Source organism: Oryzias melastigma, linkage group LG5, assembly GCF_002922805.2.
Source record: "Oryzias melastigma strain HK-1 linkage group LG5, ASM292280v2, whole genome shotgun sequence".
NCBI classification, from domain to species: Eukaryota; Metazoa; Chordata; class Actinopteri; order Beloniformes; family Adrianichthyidae; genus Oryzias; species Oryzias melastigma.
In genome coordinates, this window is record NC_050516.1 from 1,124,887 (window position 1) to 1,144,204 (window position 19,318).

General features: G+C 41.5%; 2 protein-coding genes across 3 annotated transcripts; one reads left to right on the plus strand and one right to left on the minus strand.

The window, feature by feature from the left end:
• Nucleotides 1-34: 34 nt before the first annotated feature.
• Nucleotides 35-10,367, minus strand: LOC112144561 (dysbindin). Of its 2 annotated transcripts, none has more exons than XM_024269141.2 (4): nt 10,155-10,367; nt 983-1,135; nt 769-912; nt 35-698 (listed from the first exon to the last, which is right to left on the minus strand). In XM_024269141.2, the coding sequence occupies exons 1-4, from the start codon at nt 10,195-10,197 to the stop codon at nt 427-429; spliced, it is 612 nt and encodes a 203-aa protein (XP_024124909.1). In that variant the 5' UTR covers nt 10,198-10,367; the 3' UTR covers nt 35-426. The 2 variants fall into 2 exon arrangements, with proteins under 2 accessions (XP_024124909.1, XP_024124908.1); XM_024269140.2 differs by having other exon boundaries at nt 769-915; nt 10,155-10,366.
• Nucleotides 10,368-13,345: 2,978 nt separating this feature from the next.
• Nucleotides 13,346-19,221, plus strand: LOC112145636. Its single transcript, XM_024270988.2, has 4 exons — nt 13,346-13,591; nt 13,689-13,807; nt 14,952-16,101; nt 16,325-19,221. The coding sequence occupies exons 3-4, from the start codon at nt 15,082-15,084 to the stop codon at nt 16,616-16,618; spliced, it is 1,314 nt and encodes a 437-aa protein (XP_024126756.1). The 5' UTR covers nt 13,346-13,591; nt 13,689-13,807; nt 14,952-15,081; the 3' UTR covers nt 16,619-19,221.
• The last annotated feature ends 97 nt before the right edge of the window (nt 19,222-19,318 follow it).

A 19,318-nucleotide genomic window follows, 5' to 3' on the forward strand; every position in this document is an offset into this window, starting at 1 on the left:
GTTTAATATTCAGAGTCACGAGAAACAAAAACTGCTTTTTATTTCTTCCTTTATTGTTAAAACCAGAAACAAATTGTCAAAGTTAGACGTAAAAAATATTTGCATTTGTAAGACATGTTACTTTCAAAAACAACACTTTTCTTTTTTTTTTTTTTTTACTCCAAATGGCCTTGTTTCATACATATTGCTTTAGTATTTTGACTTGTGAGAATACAGCTGAGTTCCTCTGCTTCAGCCTGCAGGGTCAAAGGCAGAGGACTCGTCATGCCTTAACAGGAAAAAAAATTAGCATATTTACAGCTCCCACAAAAGACCTCCATACTACACACAGAACTCCAGCATTTTGTTCAGCAGAGGGGCGGGAAGAAGGAGGGATAAGAGTCTCTTTAGGGAGTTTAAGTTTCCTGCCAGATTTTGCTCTTCAGTTTAAGTTGAAGACTCTGAAGACGAGAATAAGTGCTGCTCTTTCCTGGTTGGAGATGCAGAGAGCTTCATCTCTTTCTTGCTGCTCTGCGACTCCTCGTCATCAGAGCCGGCCAGCGGGGTGTCTGCCCCGGTCGCGTTGAGGGTCTGACTGTCAGAGGAGGAATCTGAGGATGTGGACACTATGCGAGGCTTCCTGTCCAGACCCTCAAGGACATTCAGAAAGCGTCCTTTACTGAGAGCTTCCTCGCTGATGCTGCTGCTGCCTTGCATTGCTAAAAGAGAAAAATTGTGTCAGAAAATAGGACGCACACGTGGTACATGCAGTAAAAAGTCAGTTTATACCAGGAAGTGGAGAGGTGAGAACTCCATCATCTCCCACAGAGCTGAAGAAAACATCTAAACCCTCCTGATCTGATATGTCAATCAGCTCCATTTGGTCCAGCATGTCCACATTCACCTCCATGGACGAGATGCTGCCGATCGGAGCTGCTACGGGAGGGAAAGTGAGCATTATTTGTGTGAATGTGGACACAAGCTAACAATCAATCCAACTCACTTCTCTTGTAGTCCCTGATGGAAAGGTGCGCTGAGGACAGGTAGACGTCCACATCGTGCTGGAAAACCTCCTCGAAGAAGCGCTGTCTCTCCTTCAGCTTCAGCTGCTGAGCCGCATCCACATCTGGAAGCATCTGGCCACGCTCCGTTTCAGCTGGAGGAACAGAAGAGAACATCCCTGCAGCTTAGGTTAAAGCCTCTGGGAATCTAGAAGATCGTATTAAAACCTCACATGACAATCTGACCTCGTTGGAATAATTTAAAGTTCATTTATGTGTAGCAACCTCAGTTATATATTGACGCTTTACATATAGAACTATTTGGATTGAGGCTGGTGGCCAGAAGGTGGAGACATTGAGCTTTCAGTAAGAGGCAAAAGGAAATTGTTTTAGTTTTTTTTTTTTTGCAATTCTGCATGAAAAATAGCATGAAAAGTTACAGAGATAAAACCCAGGCTGCAGCATTTCTGAGACCACTAACACACTTTTGAAAAACAGCCCCGTCAGTGCTGATCGCAAGATCTTTGTGCAGCTGTAAATGGTTCCTTTATTAATCCTGTTTGAAGCCCAGTGTGATCTCATTTACCCCTCATCAGCATCATTTTAATAAAGCTAACAGCAATCTCCAACAGAGCAAGTAGAGGCACGACTCTCTGCAGGGCCTTTGCTCAAAAACACAAAGAATGCAGCAAAGTGAAAACACGGAAAAAAAAAGATTTTTATCAACTGCAAAAGGAAAAGTTGTTAAAATGATTGATATAGATCTGATAAACCTGGAAGCCAGAGATGATAAATGTAACTTTAGGATAAATAATTTGTAATCAAAACAGTGATACTCGCAGGAAACAGAAACTTTTTAACAAATGATCTTCTTTGCAAATGATTTTTGCATTTATCTAATTTTTTGACAGATCTTCAAACAATCCTGGCTTTTTTGTGTTGTTTGGTCATGAGGACAGTGTCTGGAAGTCTTAAGACCACAAGGGGATTGAGCTAATTGGATCAGGATCTTAAACTGTCTGAAATAGGAGTAAAGTGAAGCTTAACTGGTCTTTGTGGATGGAAGCAGCCACAGCATTTAAACACACCAGAAAGAACACGTTCAGCACAGGATGTTTGAGGACAGTTTAAACAACTGTCTCTGCTGCAGCCCTGTTGCGAGACATTCACCATGAACTGATCCTGATGGCCTAATAAAGAAGAAGTGAAGCATATCTGTGTCTTTCGGAGCTGCAGAGGCAGCAGCAGGTTGGCTTGTTTGCAGCTGCATCGGGTTGAGTCACAAACACATGCCGATCTCAGCATCAGGTCAGAGGTCAGGGGGCTCTGGAGGGAGGAGACTGACAAGGCCAAGCCAAACCCCCAGAGTTCCTCTCTCAGCAGAGACTTTATAATGTAATATGGTGAAATTGAGTCACTTTTCTCTCATTTTTACCCTCAAAAATCTTCAACAGAATCTGAGTTAGTTAAAGTCCCCCTCTGATGAAAATCCTGTTTGAGTTTTTAACATGTGTGGCAATTTTTCTTCAATATTTCTCCTTTTAAATTGCTGTTAAACTGTTACAGAGACAAGTTCTGTTTGAATTAATGAGTTTTCTTTACATCACAACAGCAAGGATGTCTAGTTCAGGTGCTGGAGAAGAGAAGAGGGTATTTTCCCATTGACTGCAGTCTTTAGCTTTTTTGTTTTGATTGCTTGAATAAACCAATTCCAATCCTAATAAAGGAAAAGTTAACTTAAATATATTTATTTGAATGCATTTTTCTATTTCCAGCCTCCCTCCCCTCCATCCTCGCTCTCTGAATGTTTCTCTGTACACAGCCGTGAGGAATCAAGAAGGAATGGCGCTGATGAAGCAAAATGTCAGTCACAGTCAGGATCTGCCCGAATGAGGACGATCATGTGGGCTTAACCCTTTGACACCTGAGGCATCGTTGGTGACGCTTAACCACAAAATCTTTAAACATACTGAAACTTTTTAATAGTTAACACGATAATTCCAGTTGATTTTGAAGGAGAAAAGCGGCTTTTCTCCTTCAAAATCAACTGGAATTATCGTGTTAACGGTTTAAAAGTTGCAGTAAATCAAAGTACATAAACACTGGAGCTCCGGTATTAAAGGGTCAAAGAAAAGACTCCTTTGGTTAAAGGTAAGACATTTAAATTTTTTTTTATTTTAAAGAAAAGATCAGTGAAATATTTTTGGATTAAAAAGATGCTTCCAGGTCTGATGATCCACACAAGCATCTCACTCAGGAGCCTGTTTCCCACCCTGTTAAGCACTGATTGATTTTGGCATTGATTGTTACTACTTAAAGTCTGGGTCCTGCAGGGAGCTGCAGGCTTTGGCTGCAGATGTATAACCTTACATTGATTTTACCTCACTATCCAGGTCTTCTTGCATCGGATCACTGGGATCTAGACAACAAGCTTTGGCAGCAGAAGCGCTCGCATGGGGAATCTTGGGCAGAGAGAGAAGCCTGTCTACAGTGTCGGCTGCTGATGAGATTACACGGTCAGAGTGCAACAGGCCTCCCGCACAACAGCAGGGTCTTTGGTTTCATGACACAAACCATCTGAAGGGAGGGAGGGAGAGTTAAAAAAAGAACCTGCAGACATGACTTTGACCTGCTTTAACTATCAGAAGGTTTGTTTTTAAATATGTTTTTGACATTTCTCAGCCGTCTCTATGGGATCGAAGGGGAAAAAATGACCCAGCTGGACACGCAAAGTGACAGGAATAGAGTGGAGGAGGCCGGATGAGGGTGCACAAAGATCCTCCACTCAGGCAGCAGCCAGAGACAAGTCTCTTTCAGAGCCTCACAAAGGCAGCGATGTAAAGGAAATGGATCAGGCTTAATTATGATGCAAGTTCCAAGAAATCCCGCTGGAATCCACCCAACTGTGGTCTTCTCTGTGCTAAATAAAACTCTTCTCTTCATTAGGGAATCCCTGCCACCAGAACCGTCTTTTATACGAAACCGTCACATTGCGGCAAACCGCTTCAGAGCAGAAAACAAAATACAATCTGTACCGTTTGACTAAATCTCATCAGCACGTTTTCTAGAGCAAGTACATAAATGAAAAAAGAACCAGGTCACTGGTGTCTGCTCAGCGTCATATTCCTCTTTACCTCATCACATTTCCTGATACGAACACGTGAAAGGCAAACAGCAGCACAAACCGGCAGATTTAGACTCAAACTGAGAGATGGGAGGCTGAGTGTCGGCTGCAGGCTGCTATTAGCCCATCGCTGTGCTAAAAGAAAATGGGAGCTCAGAGTCAGGCGGGCGGGCGGGTGGCCCTGTGACTCAGACGGGGAAGGTCACTGAGACAGTTTCACAGGAAGATCCAGTGTGGGCTGAATGCATCCAGTAAACCGTAATTCTGGAGAAAACAGTCTGTCAGACTCCCAGTTTGGTCCCGTCTTTTCTCAGGAATTTTCTCTTATCAAAAAATGAAGTCATTCCTGTTTACGTAGCTCTGACGGAGCTGCAGACACGCTAAACTAAATTTAAAGGGCAATAAAAAAATAAATAAATTAGTTAAATCTTATTTTCTGTTTGTTTTATTGTGCCTTCAATAGATTGAAACTGAGGATAAACTGTCAAACGTTTAACATCAAGATCTCAATTAGGTTTGTGATGTAGAGATTACAAAATATGGAGTCAATTTTCCCATCAGGCTGTGAATGTCATAACAGATACTTAAATAAATGTAAAGGCAATCCCTAATAATAAAATGATAGAATGATGAAATGTAAATGTTTTTTAGGATGTGTAAAGTTCATAATTGTGAGTGTACAAAATTATATAATTGTATTTTATGTTTAGTTTTATTAGGTAGAAGCTCTAGTATAAACTCAAATGGTTTTTTTGCCTCATCTGTTTTTGTTTTTTTGCAATATGTTGTTTAAGTGCAAATAAGTAAACAAATACATTTATTCTTTATTTAACATTTCTAAACAATGGGAGGATCAGCCCCTTGAGATGGCACATCTCGTTTTTGAGGGGTTCCTCTTCAAACGGATAACTTAAATGAAGACGGAGTATAGTGTAATCGACAAAAAGGAATGCAATTAAGATATAAATAAAGTATATAACCAATACTCATATAACTCCACATTCACACACAAGCAACCCACACAAACACACACACACATGTGTAACAGCTCTCAATTTTTTAACGGTCATCACAATGCTTTTAACAAAACAAATACAGTTAAAGCACAGAGAATAAACAATATAACGGACAAAACCAAACACGATATTTAAAAAAAGGACACAAAGGTTTAGGAATTAAGTCATATAATGAGAACCAGTGCAAATATCTTTTAAATCTTCTGAAAGAGCTGATATCGGAAATACTAGGTTTGGAACAGTAAAGTATGGTGTCATCGGCATACAAATGAATATTACATTCAGAACAGCAGTTTGGCAGGTCATGTACATACATAAAAAGTAGGAAAATAAATAAACAACATCTAATAAATAAAATAATAAGTAAATAACTTGAAAAATAAACAGATGCACATAACACATAAAACAAAAAAACTAATAATAAAAAATAAATATTAACACATAAACTAACAAATAACAAAACTGTAAATAAATAAATAAACAAACAAAATCTAATAATAGATAAATGATTAATAACACAAAACAAACTAACTTAACTATGTTAAACAAATGAAAAACTAATAAATAAAAACACAAACTAACAAATAAAAAAATAAACAAAACTAGTTATTAAACAGACAAAAAATAAATAAATAAAGATGGTGCTTTCAAGAGTTTAGTTATTTAACTAGTTTCTTCTGGCATCTAGACACAGAATTCACCATAGATCTTGACGTATTTTTTTTTTATTTTTGGCACTAATTCTGTTTTAAGATCTTCAGGGCAAGGCGGTGTCAAGAACGCCGCTGACGTCAGAGTCACCCCCCTCCCTCGTGCCCCACAGAGACATTAACACAGTTTATAGGTCAACGCTCTAGCCTACTAGCCTCTGTAGCCCCACCAGAAGGCTCTCATAAGTTCTGATTAACACAATAGGATTTACCAGATGACAAAGTCCTGACCCGAGTTTCTTTGTCTGCTCGGAACAATCCTCTCACAGGCAGAGAGAAACGGCAGACTTTAAATAATCTTAGCAAGCGAAGCGGACAGTGGAGCTTCAACAATCAAATATTAACAAATTGTATCTGATCACCTGTTGACTGACCTGATTATTAGGTCACCTCCCAAAACTTTAGATAAAGATGGAAAAACAGATCAATTGTCTGTCAAAATGGCATAAAATCAGTTTTGACAATGCAGTGCTGCTTTTTTCATCCCTGCAGAGAATGAGTGGAATGTTCTGTTGAACCAAACAGTGTCAGATGTTCCTCCTCTGTTAAGACTGGAAGGAGGATTTGATCTGCCGAACAGTCTGTGCAGTCCTCCCAAGACAAGCAGCAGAGCGCAAAGAATAGGAATCCTGTTAATGTCTGCATGAGCTCTGAAGCAAGACTTAAATATTGCAGCAGAAAAACCTTATTTTTCTTCTTTACTGCTCTCAAAACATCCAAATCACATTAGCCTGTACTTGTACAAAGACACACACTCCAGGTTTTTATTAAAATTAAATTATTGATTCCTGCAAAGCAGCTTCAAAGTAACATCTCCATGGCAACCATGCAAAGTTTGCATCCACGAAACTTACGTCAGCTCCAGAACATCCTGCACATTTGTAATTTTGAGACATAGATGTCCAAACATCCGACTAAAAGACCTTCAACTTCAGTTTTTCCACACAAGCTAAATAAATCTAAATCAGAAATGTATTTGATGCTGCTTGAATCACTAAAAAAGTTGGATTTTTATCAGTATAGTGTTACCTGTTGACTCCTTTTTAAATCTTTGTGTCATGCCTCTAACCACTCAGACACACTTGAGAAATCACTGCTGCCTGCATCTGCCGGCTCAGAACACCACCGGCGTTCCTGACAATAATAAAGACCAGGTCTGCGTCTGCAGAGCTGCTCAGCTCAAAGTGTTAACCTGATGCAAGGCTGTGGAGTCTCAGACATTAGCTGTGGGCTCTCACAAGCCTCCAGGCGGTGATCACAACGCAGTAAATCCAAGCTCTTCCTGCATATGAGTTCCCCTCACATTGGTAAACTCCAATCCCGTTTAATCCTCAGTGCGCGATTAATTAGCGTTGTTGCCCTGTTGAGGCTGGGGCTTTGTTTTGGAAAAGAGACCAGCTGTTTGTGGTTTTCAATATTTAAAATTAGAACAAGAGTCTTTCTTTGCTTTGTAATTACATTTATGCAACAAATCAAACCATCCGATTATCAGTCAGAGTCAAAAAAAGGAGTTTAGAACAACCACATTTTGTGACATTGTCATTACGTTCTTCTCAATCCTGTTTTTTTTTTCCCCAAGTCTTGTATAATTTCTGCTCTATAGAAAAATGTACCGTATTTTGGATCAGAAGTCCAATATTGGCATTTTGTGGATGTCGTAAATGTGTTTTGATCCCCCGTTATTCTGTCTGAAGTATCTTCCTATAAATCTGATTAAATGTTTCTGTCAACATGAGTCCCAACTACCAAAGAGGATGTGCTACTTTATAATGAGAGTTTGTAAAACCCAATTTTTAATTCTATTTTTTTGGAGTTATCCACAAATATTCCATTTAGTGTAATTCCCTAAAATTATCAGGAATTGTGATGTTTCCAAATGAGCTTACATTAACAGAATCTTATCCATATGGAGTTAAGGCAGAAGTTTTATAAAAGTCCGACTCCAATTATCCATTTTAAAATTCTTCCCAGTGGTCTTTTAATTATGATTGTGCATTTTTTTTTGCCAAAATCCCCCCAAAAAACTGTATTTTTTCAAGAACAGGAGTGGGTCAACTTCAGCCCACGGGCCAAATGCGGCCCGCTAACCTATTTAATCTGGCCTGCAAAACTGGAACAAATTATACTGATAATCCTTAATAATGTTTCTTGTTCTGTGTGGTTTCTCCCCATAGATGGTGCACTATAAATAAAATTGCTCTCCAGTAGGATTGTGTTGATAAAAATGGATTAATCGCTGTGGATCGATCTAGGCTTTATAGATCAATAATCGATCAATAAAAGTAGAGATTGATCTAACACACAATGCTAAAGTCTGCTAGCTTGATGCTAACATATAATGGGATTTCCCATAGGACGGCTAAGGCTGACGCTCAGTCAACATAAACATACATTGTTGACTAAATGAAAATCTTGATATTATGGAAGTCTTTTTTAGCCATATTTCAAAGTATTGTGCAATTCTCAATTGACATTTCAACATTCAGTTCAGGCTTTTAGTATGAAAAGATATGTTGAAATTTAGATTTTAAAATTCAAATTTACAATTCAATATGACAATTTTAAAATAAAATATTGAATGAAGACAAAATCAGTTGCATTTTAAATTGTCACGGGGTTTGATGCCATAATTCAAATAACAATGCACTTTACAATTCAATATACAATTTTCCAAACTCTTTTGAGGAAACATTTTTTTAAATAACTATTTGTGGTCTAAAGCCCAGTTTTTTCCTCACACTGCCTTCTTCTTCTTGAATAAGGTGTAATGCTACAGCACGATCGCCACCTAGTGGCCAAACTGAGACACCATCCTACAGAGGCAGAACAATTGTTGGATTTGTTAGATTTTTAATGTATTTCTAAACAAATGTGTCTAAATATTTAAACCGTGTAAACTCGAAAATTGAATTGAATCGAAAGGATCGAAAGAACTGAAAAAGAATTGAAAAAAATTGAAATTATTGGAATACCCAACCTTACTCTTCAGCTAGCTTACAGCTCCTCACAACCCAAATCTAACATCACCAGGGCAAAAAAATGGTGAGCAATATTGGAGCTATCCAGCCGTACAGCTTTAAATCAAATACCAGCTCGGACCAGGAAAACAAAGACGTACATGGATCTCGACGTCTACATGTGGACACATCAAAAGGGAGCAAAGCAGGTAACTTGTGGTGCTCTGCATGTATTTTCTCTGTAACAAAGTAGCACTTTTTCTAACAGTATTTTTTGTCTGCTCCTATATTCACAACAATTTCAATAAATATATACTCAAAAATGCAATCTTTTTGCTCAATATACTGTATGTAGGAAAAAGGCCACAGGAACATGTTAAAAACCCAATTTTCATCAGAATGGGTCTTTAAACACTTTCTTGATTGCAAAGATTTGATTTAGGACACAATGAAAACATGATTTTAAAAAGTGGTTGAAAAATGTGACCTTTGTGGAAAAGAATAAAGGATTGACAAGATTATCACCATGGTGCACATTTTTTCTCATCTTGCTCAGACTTGAAGTTTCTCTCAGAATCGAAACCACAACAGATAAAACATTTAACATGCTGGAGGAGTTCTTCAAAGAACAATCCTTTGAAGACACACCCGGGTCGTGATAAGAATTTTCAACCCTCCAATTCTCCCTTTTGAGCAGGGCCCACGTCACTATGATTTTCTGGGTCAAGTCCAGCCGGACCCAAAAACATCAGAAGTAGAAAGTAGTGGTGTGAGAAGCTCTCAGCAGCTGCTCAGCGACTCCCCTCACAGCTCTGAGGCTCTCGCCGGCACATTCCCACAGTAATCAGAACTTAACCGAGCTGAATGGCAACAGATGGGAGATGTCTCCTCTGGAGAACTTTTTTACTCGCATGCCGTCGCTGAACTCACTTATTCCGGTTCCGGACATTTTCTGGGTTGGTGTGTGTTAAGAACAAGGCAGTGGATCCCCCACTCCCGTTTGAAATGAGGGATCCTTTTCAGGCTGTGGCTCCAGTCCAAGCCGGTCTCTGTTTGTGTGTCTAGAAATACAAATCTGTGCTTGTGTGTAATGGCTCTGTGTCAGTGATCATGAGTCAGGATGATGAGCCCACATTCTTCCCTGATATTTTGACTCTCAGTGACTGCAAGGAACACAGCCTCTATTGAACACATGACTCACAGCTCACGCTTCAGGATGGAGCGACAGAAGTCAAGCAGAAGCATGACTGAGCAGAAATCAGAAGTGTATTACTCTCTTGATTGATCTTTTCTCAATCTCTACAACTAAAGACTGAATCAAACATGTTCTCAAAAACACTTGAACTAAAAGATGACCAACAACTTACAGGGCAGGCGTTTGCTGTGGAAGCTGGCTGAAGAGGAGCTCATGTCGTTGGGAAGTTGCTGTGAGGAGACGAAGTCAGTCAGTGAAGAGGAGAAAGTCTGATGAGCATCTCCACCTCCTCTGCTCACTCCAGCAATAGATCCTGACTGCCGCCCTGCTCCCACTTCCTCCTTTCCTCCACTTCAGTCTGAACCACTTGTATGAGAGGGAGAGCAAGTTTGTGGCTCTGTGGAGAGACGAGCTGACCAATGAGAGGGAAGGAGGAGGGAGGAGCTGGAGGAGACCAAGGCAGGGAGCAAGAGGAGGACAGGAGGGATTTTCTGTGGAGTGGAAAATACCAGAGGAGGACAGGCGCAGGCTTTCGTTATTTTTGTCCCATCACATCTTTTTCCACGCCTCACTTCTACACGTTTTTTTTATAGTTTCAGGAGCAAATGATGTTGATGCAGACAATATAGGAGTTTTTAAGTAATACAGTCTAATCTGTTTTTAGTGCAATCTAAAACATCCTGATTTTTATCTTTCAAATGCTGTGCTTGTGTGTTCTGATAAGATAAATAAGATAATCTGAGAGAATAAGTCAGGTATCTGCAGACGAGTGTTGTATGGTCACTATTTTACCCATTTTACAGGAATCCTGTACTTCCCTGTACACAGCTTGCCTTTGGGTAAACTTTAAAAGTGCCAGTATGAGGTAGCTGAGAGGGTTTTTTCAAAAAAGACAAAGTGAATGAGTACTACTGAGTTGTTTTTTTCCTGAAGTTGGACCCTACAAGCTTCATTTTCAGGTTTACCAGTAGGTGAAATCCATAAGAGGAAACTCCTTTATTTAGTGCCAAACACTTTCAGTCAATATATTAATGCTGGAAGAGGTGCCGTTTTATCTGTAAGCAATCTTATTTAATCAAAAATAATCTTGTTTTATCCCATTTTATGTTTTATTGTACTTTTTGGTATATTTTTAGTTCTATTTTTTATGATTTTTGTGGTTTTATCTGCATATTTTATTCTAATGCATTTATGTGGTTTTTATGATGAATTGGATTAGAGTCCAGAATGAATACTTCCTTCCTGCCTCTCTACTGCCCAGCCAGCAAGACCAATTGGGCCTGTATGGTTTAAAAGTGGGCAAAAAATGTGGGCCCAGATTGGTTTTGTCTGCAGTTTCTGTCCTGGCCCCACCTGTTTGCCTACATTGGTTTAAGTGGACACTCAGTGGGCTGGCTCACTATGCTAGCAGGTCACCCAGTGGACAGGGTAGCGAGTTCTGCTGCCTAGGGTCCGACAGAGCTAGCAGGGCATCTGTCCAGACTGTCCGTTCTTGGACAGTGGAGCCAATGTGGGAAAACACAGGTGGGACCTCCACAGAAACTGCAGACAAACCTAATTGGGTCCCACATTTTTAATCCACTTTTAAACCATATGGGGCCCACTTGGCCTTGTTGGCTGGCTACCTAGTTCCCTACTAACCAACCAACCAACCAATCATCCATTGATTTTTGATTAAATATCAACACTTTAAAGGATTTGTAAGAAAAAAAAATGGAAATTCAAGTTGTTGTTTTTTAGCCATATTTTTAAACGTAGAAATGCTCACATGAACAAAAGTCAGTCAGAGCACAAACAGTCATAACTTTTTTTTTTAATTGACAAATTTTGCACATACAAAACATCATACAATACATGACACTCTACATCAGGGTAGTCCAAAGCCAGGCCTCCTGCTGGTTTTCCAGAAACCCTGCCTTATCTGCTGCTGATTACCTGGATCAGGTGTGTTTAGCCAATAAAAAGCCTCAATGGCAGCAGGTTGGTTGAAAAACAGATAGAACACTAGGCCTCAAGGCTTGGATTTGGACACCCCTGCTCTACATGATCGTAGCAAATTCAATTAAATAAAACAACAGATTTATGTTTAATGATCAACCTTCAACTGTTTTAATAACTTTTTTGTAAGGGCAGAATTCAGTACTTTATACATAAAGTATCAACGCTTTCTGAAAAACACAAAAAATATTTTTGTTAGCATGTTTACACTTGTATATGTAATATTTAGCCATAACTGTGAGTAAATTACTATGAAAATGTTCTCTGAGTTAAAGTTAGGTTCCTTGAATAATGCATCTTTTTCACACAGGTGGGTTCTGCTGTCCCACCTTTGCCTTTCAGCAGCATCTGATCCTCAACCCCACCTAGTGGACAAAAGATGTAATGCAGATTCTCTCACAATATGTCTGGATGCATCAGAAGGCAAAGGGTTGAGGGAATAAAGACGAATTTCAGTTTCAACAGAATCACCAGATACAACCACAAACAAGAACAAAAAGGGTTGAGAAGTGAGTTTGCAAGTAGTCATGAAAAATTAATTGCAGAATTTTGCAAAACAAACACATACCGGCTGCATTAGCATGGAAATTTCCCTGCCGTAGTCCTCATTTGGGGTCTTTACCAAACTGTAAAGTGAAACAGCAAATTCGAGCTGTAATGTAGCAGTTAGGAAGTGGTGGGAGTGACTGGCGATTTCTATCAATAAAAACAAACTCTTTGTAAATGTCAGTGGTTTTTGTGGTTTAGCCTAAATATGCTAACTGTGCAGTGCAACCTTTTAACAAGCCGTAAACCTTAACCAGCATGTGTGCAGGTCTGTGTGTGCGCAAGTGGGTGTGTGTGCTACAGGAGGATAAAACCCAGAGAAAATAAGGCAGACACAGACAGAGAGAGTGGGCAGAGGAAGCATAAAGTGAGTCAAAGTGAGAAATCCTCTTCGCCACACAACAAATCGTGCGTAGGCTTTCTCATGACTGGGGGTTCACCTGCTGAGGCCTTGCAAAATCAATCACAGGGAAGGCTGCTGTGCTAGCCGTGGAGCAGAACTGAGCGACACAAAGCACCAAAGAAAAGGCCGGCTTGTTGTTTGATGCTCTCATTGAGTTGGGCTTCACACTCATTCAGCGCGAAACTTTCTTAATTCACGTCTTTCCATTGAGGTGAGAAAAGTAAGAGGTGAGAAGCAGCAGGAGGAATCCAGGTCGAGCTGCATATGTGATGCTTTGCAAAGCCTTTGGTTGTGCTGTGTGAATCCCTCTAGTCTAAAACAACAGTTTCCCGCCCTCACTACACCGGGCGCAACGCCAGAGCCATCAGGCAGTCATACGCCTACCATCAGCTGAGGAGTTGCACAGCAGTCCCATCTCTAATTATACACAGAAGCAGGAGATCTGCAGCGTGAAGGAGAGCCTGAGTGGAACATGGACTGAAGAAGAGGACAACAAATGGAGAAGAGGCTGAGAGCGCCACTCAGCAGCGGTTCAGATGTGAGGAGGAGCGAGAGAAAGCCAGAAAAGGCAAATCTGTCCGACAAAGGTTAACAGGGCTGACAGACTGACTGACTGACTGACTGAGCAGAGTGGGAGTGTTTAATGTAAAAGCGAGTAGGAGGTAAGAGAGAGAAGGAGTGCGGAACAGAAGAGAGGAGAGAAGGAGGAGTGCTGAGCTTGTCTGGGTGCTTGTGCACTTTCTGCTTTCTCGTCTGCAGCCCGCGAGGACGCCACGAACCAGACAGGTGTGTGTGAGGTGTCTGTCCTCCCTCTGCAAGCGTTCATGGACTTACTGCATGAGGATGGATGCCCATAGATACCCAGAAAACTGAAACCAGTGAGTAAAACCTGTTGATTTTATATGATTATATATGATTTTATATATATATATATATATATATATATAAGTTGTGCCTTGTTTTTTTTCTTCTTAAAAAAATGCTATTCAGGATGTTCTGAATATTTGCGGGAAGCAGAATTTACATATGGCTGCATTACGCCACACTTTCATGGAAAGAATCATTGACCAATACTGTCACTACTGATATTCAAATCATCCTGTCCGCCGGGCCGATCCTCATGATGGCACCAAACACTAAGCGCTGCTTTGTACACATGGCATTTCCTTAGATAAGTAGTGATCTCGAACGCCTCTTATGGAAGCTGAGGCTCAACGAGCCTGACATCATAGGCCTGTTTTGAGTCCTCGTCTGACCATACCGGTGCAGGTCGCTGTGCGTGTGTATCCTCCGCCACAGCTCCATTTGAATGCATTTACATTCCAGCTGACAAATACTTATCGGAGTGCGTGTGCTGGTGAAAATGCAAGGTGCTGCAAAGGAATGTCTGTGTGAGGATGTTGCAATCCCACATGCATGCCTGATGGACCTCCTATCAGATGGGAGAGTGACAGAAAGAGATCCATGATTGAGGAAGAGCCCTCCATGTTTTTAGGGATTTCAGATTAATAAAGTTTTGTCAAAAAAAAAATACATGGTGTTTATAATGACATCTAATCAATCAAACTTCTTTTTTGTTGTTTTTTCCAAGAAAAAAAACACACACAAACTTTCCTGAAAGACTTTATTAACCTAGAAATAAAAGTTAAGCTCTGACCTCTAACTTTACACCCACCACCAGCATCTTTGCCTTGTTCTCACGCATTCATTCCTTCACCAACCACCCGGCACAGTACTTTGTTACCATGGTAACTTTTTTTATTTTTACAAAGGAGTTGGTAGATGTCTATCATAAAAACTGTCAGTGTAGCAATTGCTGGCTGGAAAGCTGTAATTTGAAGCTGATGGTGAAGTTATTGTTAACATGTCAAGGCAGTGATCCGACCACGTGGCAGTAACAAAGGGAAAAGGAAAAGTCCTGTCAGAATCTGAGATGTGGAAAAATGTCTTCATAGAGAGGAAATTATTCCCTTGTTCCTTTAAAAAAATGCATCAATATCTATATATTTTGTTGCTGTTTAGATCATGCTGACCTTGCGTGTGCGACAGTTGCCAAGAGACTAATGGCGTCTCCATCACATGATGTCGGCACCATCTGCGCTTCGGCGGGAGGTCAAGCAGTGCTGGTGTGAGTGACAGGCGGCTTGAGGCGATGAGCTTCGCAAAGAATCCAACTCTTGTCCTGGACAAGGGCAGCCTCCCGCTAAAAAAGAGAGACCAAAGACTGGGTTCAAAGCTCCAGCAGCAGCAGCAACAGTGTGAAGCTGCAAATTTCAAAGTGCCATACCCTCACAGAAGCCACGGAGAGGTGAAAATGAAACCCACGGGTCCGTTTCGGCCTGTACCGAGACGGGTCCCAGCGCTGCACCAGCCCTGGATGCAGACGAGTGCACCTGCCAGTCCCAAGCATCTCATCCCCTCAGCCTTCAGGGAGCATCACGGTTGGGCCGAGTGGAGAGACTTTAACCCCATTTCTCCTGGATGGGATTTTCCCCGGCAGAACCAGCACCACTTCCACACGGGCCAACCTCTCCACTCCTGCAGGTTCAGCTCCGTCTCTCTGGTCAGTGATGGCTTCCACAGAGCAGGTGGAAGCTGGGAGAAGCTCAAGTCTTCAGGAGATAAGAGCTTAAATCTAGAGAGGCACAGCTACGACAAACATAAAGGTCCATATGTGAGACAAGGAGACAGGAAATTTGATTTTTTGCCCAAAGAGGAAAAAAGTAGTCCTCCTCTACTGGGCAGGAGCTTACCTCCTCATGAGGATTTAACCTTGCAGGAGGACTCGGTACACAAAGCAGCAAAAGCTCTTTCTTCTCCCCAACTCTCTCTGAGGAGCACTTCCCCTCCCAAAGTAAACAGGTCGTACACCGCCATGACAGAATCCCCACCTGCTGATGTCCCCCCTCTGGAGCAGGCCTCACCCTGCGCCTCCTCCGCGAGCCGTTTCCCCTGGCTGCTCCCTCACTTCATGGCAGGTTCTCTGATCGAGCTCAGAGACGGTCGCCTCAGGAGGGTGGAGCACTTGCAAACCGAGGACTTCCTGCTCGGCTCTCTGGCCTGTCCAGATCTGCGGCTGAGCTGCTGCACTGTGCAGAGCATCTCTCCTCCTGACTCCTCCGCCTCCTCGGTTTCCCGCCTCCTCATCCTGCTTCACGAGCAGCAGTCCCAGGTGAAGAAAGAGCACTCTGTGGTATTGTTTTCACAGCAGCCCTCACACAAATAGCAGTTATTATTCCTTTAACACCGAGTTATCAACCAAATGTTGTGTTGACACTTTTAGCTGCTAAGTGTTTAGATTTCTCACCGTTACTTGTTTAGAATACATACTTTCCAATTGTTTGGCTAAAGAAAAAGAATACTAAACTTTTCTGGTCTGCGTTTCTCTCCTCCAGGAGCTGGTGGACGTGTATGTGGAGTACCCGTTCTTCGTGCGTGGGCAGGGCTGGTCGTCCTGCAGTCCTCAGAGGACTGCTCGTCTCTGTGGCCTGCAGTGCCGCCAGCTCAGCGTGGGGGACGTCTGCCTGGCTCTCACGCCCGTCTCACCTCCTCTGTCAGCCACTGCGGGGCTGAAAGTTTCACCCGGGAACGGAAAATGTATACCTCTGGGGGCACAAGCTAGCCAGCTCTCAAAGGGGCCGATGATGAGAGCAGAGGCGGGACGCAGGAGACACTATTCAGCCCCCTAAGTGGAGTAGAACAGGGGTTGCGTGCACAAAGTGAGGAGAGTGATGGTTGGAGACTTCATTGGTCTCTGCCATTCTCTACCTATGTTTGCTGTCCTTCTACCTCCTGGAACGTGTCTGTGCTTGACCTGTTGTGTCTCTTTCAACAAAAGTCGCAGTGAAAGTGAGGCTGCATTTAATTGAACTCTGTAGGTAAAGTTACATTTCAGATGACATTTTTTCAGCAAAAGCAAACTGGGGCTGACTCCCGTGATCAAACACAAACCAGAGCACATGCCATGGGAAACACAGCAGTGAAAAAACGCACAGCTAACCCATAAAAAACAACCATGCTGAGTGTTTTTTTTTTTTTTTTTTTTTACGGAGCTCCTGAAAGGATAGTGAAGTAAAATAAAACACTGGTTTCTCATACACACCAGATAGTAAGTGGTGAAAGCAAGTGAATTCCCTGCGCCGAAACAAACCGCAGGACTTAAGAACTGGTTTTAGGTGACGTTCAGAGATAACATAACGGTGATGTTGGATAAGTAAAGCTATAAAACTCAATAAAATAACTCAATTATTTAAGTAACTTAATATGCTTGTGTAATTGTTACGGGTGTGTTTTTATTGTGCTAATCCTGAGATTCTTGTTCTGGACTGTGAAGCTGTGAGGGGAAATTCCAAGGACCATGAACTCCTCATGAATGGAAGTGCACAACAGGCAACAGGCGACCGCCTGGTATCAATCAGCTCTTATTAGAGACCAGGACGAGAAAGGAGGAAATATAGGAATCCAGAATGGGGGTTACCCACTCCCCGGATCCATGCCGCAGCAGGATGTGCGCAGTCTCCCTCAGGAGAAGATATAGACAAAAATGATACATCCCCGGAGAGAACACGACAAAATACCAGTGGCGATGGAGTCCCGTCTATCAGTCTTACTATCTACCAGGCACCACTTTCTATCTTGTGCACACCACTTACTATCTAGAAGGCACCACTTGCTATCTAGTAGGCACCACTTGCTATCTGGTATCCACCTTTTACAATTTAGTGTGCAACACTTACTATCTAGTGCCCAAACAGTTACTATCTGGTGACCACCATTTACTATCTTCTGGGCAACACTATATAGGGTGAAACACTTATCTAGTGCGCACTTTTTGCGATCTAGTGCGCAGCACTTACTATCTAGTGTGCATTACTTGCTATCTAGTGTGCACTACTTGCTATATAGTGCGCACCACTTACTATCTAGTGGGCAACATTTACTATAGTGTGCAACACTTACTATCTAGTGCACCCTTTTTGCAATCTGGTGTGCACCACTTACAATGTGGTGCACACCGCTTACTGTCTAGTGGGAAACACTTACTATCTAGTGGGCAACATTTACTATCTAGTGTGCAACACTTACCATCTAGTGTGCGCCAATTGCTATCTAGTGCGCAACACTTACTATCTAGTGTGCAACACTTACTATCTAGTGTGCAACACTTACCATCTAGTGTGCGCCAATTGCTATCTAGTGCGCAACACTTGCTATCTATTGCGCACCACTTACTATCTAGTGTGCAACACTTACCATCTAGTGTGCGCCAATTGCTATCTAGTGCGCAACACTTACTATCTAGTGTGCAACACTTACTATCTAGTGTGCACCACTTACCATCTAGTGTGCGCCAATTGCTATCTAGTGCGCAACACTTGCTATCTATTGCGCACCACTTACTATCTAGTGTGCAACACTTACCATCTAGTGTGCGCCAATTGCTATCTAGTGCGCAACACTTACTATCTAGTGTGCAACACTTACTATCTAGTGTGCACCACTTACCATCTAGTGTGCGCCAATTGCTATCTAGTGCGCAACACTTGCTATCTATTGCGCACCACTTACTATCTAGTGTGCAACACTTACCATCTAGTGTGCGCCAATTGCTATCTAGTGCGCAACACTTACTATCTAGTGTGCAACACTTACTATCTAGTGTGCACCACTTGCTATCTGATGTGCAAGAAAAAGTTTTTTTTTTTTTTTTTTACTTCAATGTCCCTTTAAGGGCTCCATAGTTTTTAGTGGCATTTTCTGCAAAAACCTGTTTAAACAGAGCTTATCATTTCTTGGAGTTCAAAATCTATCCACCCACATTCCTTTGAAAGCACATGAAAGCACCGCCTCAGGTCTGGCCACTGCTTTTTAACTTTATCTCTTTTCTGCCTAAAGGGCAAAAGTTCCTTATAGATTCTAGAAGTTACTGAAGGAACTGATTGTATGGTAAGCTGTATTTGTGTGCTTCTACCTCTATTTACAGATGTGTGATTATTTAATATTGTGAGCAGTGATTTCATGTGGCAATCACACAGCTTTTTAGTGAATGCCTGATTTTTTCCTCATTATATGCAACAAATATACTGTATATGCTTTGTTTTTTGAACCAAGAAAAGAGTCCAAAGAGTAGAGATCCTCTGGTAAATCTGAATGTGTAGAAGGAGGCAACTTTCTACCTAAAACTGGTCAGAAGCCCTCATCATACTTGATGTGACATCGGCTATGATGTCTCCAAGAACATTGGAAGAAGACAGCAAGGATGCAACAAAAAAGTGAATCTAAATTAAAGAAACAAGTTCGGCACATCCATTTTTTAATGTACATTATCCTAAAAGTAGTGGCAAACTTTCATTTTCTTTGGTCTTGGTTTTAGTCATGTTAGTTTTCTT